Source organism: Camelina sativa, unplaced genomic scaffold, assembly GCF_000633955.1.
Source record: "Camelina sativa cultivar DH55 unplaced genomic scaffold, Cs unpScaffold00977, whole genome shotgun sequence".
In the NCBI taxonomy this organism is placed as follows: Eukaryota; Viridiplantae; Streptophyta; class Magnoliopsida; order Brassicales; family Brassicaceae; genus Camelina; species Camelina sativa.
The window spans coordinates 7,396-8,347 of record NW_010922102.1 but is presented as its reverse complement, the minus strand read 5'-3'; the positions used below and the strand labels follow the sequence as shown (position 1 = coordinate 8,347).

At 37.7% G+C, this 952-nt stretch overlaps 1 protein-coding gene across 1 annotated transcript in view; it reads left to right on the top strand.

Moving 5' to 3' along the window:
* Positions 1 to 6: 6 nt before the first annotated feature.
* Positions 7 to 952, top strand: part of LOC104774008 (lon protease homolog 1, mitochondrial) — a gene marked incomplete at its 5' end in the record, with an annotated part of 4,384 nt that continues 3,438 nt past the window's right edge. Inside the window, 6 exons of the mRNA XM_010498676.1 lie at positions 7 to 21; positions 172 to 213; positions 327 to 449; positions 534 to 632; positions 712 to 777; positions 850 to 936. Coding sequence (XP_010496978.1) covers positions 7 to 21; positions 172 to 213; positions 327 to 449; positions 534 to 632; positions 712 to 777; positions 850 to 936 — 432 coding nt within the window. The remainder of the gene's footprint in view (positions 22 to 171; positions 214 to 326; positions 450 to 533; positions 633 to 711; positions 778 to 849; positions 937 to 952) is intronic.

Sequence of the window (952 nt, the reverse complement as noted above, 5' to 3'; positions counted from 1 at the left end):
CGACTTCGCATAACAGAGATGGTAAGTCGGTAGAGTAACAGGGTTTTTCATACATGGTAGATTTCAGTTAAGAAAGAATTCAAAGTTCAAATGCCTAGCGATTACACCTTTTGTGTCCTTTGGTTGATCGAGTTACTTTTTATTAAGGGAGAATTTTTTTTCTTTATACAGGTGAGTGAGGAACCACTTACCGTCAAAGTCGATCATCTTAAGGTATAATTATGCTTTTATGCTTTTCCTCTTATGATATGAGACTTCTGTTTGATTTTTCCTTTTTCTTTTTGAAATTATTAAGTCAGGAACCTTTTTTCTTGTTCTCTGTGCAGGATAACCCATTTGACATGGACGATGATGTCATCAAGGCAACATCCTTTGAAGTTATTTCAACGCTTAGGGATGTACTTAAGACAAGTTCACTATGGAGAGATCACGTTCAGACATATACCCAGGCATGTTCTCTTCATAATTTTCACATGTGCAGGTAAAAACTTTCAGGACACCTGTCTTAGTAGATTTCTTTCAAACTTGTGTAGCATATAGGTGATTTCACGTATCCACGATTAGCCGATTTTGGAGCTGCGATATGTGGTGCAAATAGGCACCAAGCTCAAGAAGTTCTTGAAGAACTGGATGTAAGTAGTTACACTATTCTTGTAGTTGTATGGGTTTCCATTCTTGTTCAATCTCTCATCTCTACCTTTATTGACCCAGGTTCACAAACGTCTGCGGTTGACGCTGGAATTGATGAAAAAAGAAATGGAAATTAGCAAGATTCAGGTACTATTTCTGGGGCTACTTATCCGCTAGCTGTTTGAATGAAATATGATTCAAATCTTTTGAGCCATATAGGAAACCATAGCAAAAGCAATTGAAGAAAAAATTAGCGGTGAGCAACGCCGGTACTTACTAAATGAGCAGCTCAAGGCTATAAAGAAGGTATGTTTCATCCCGC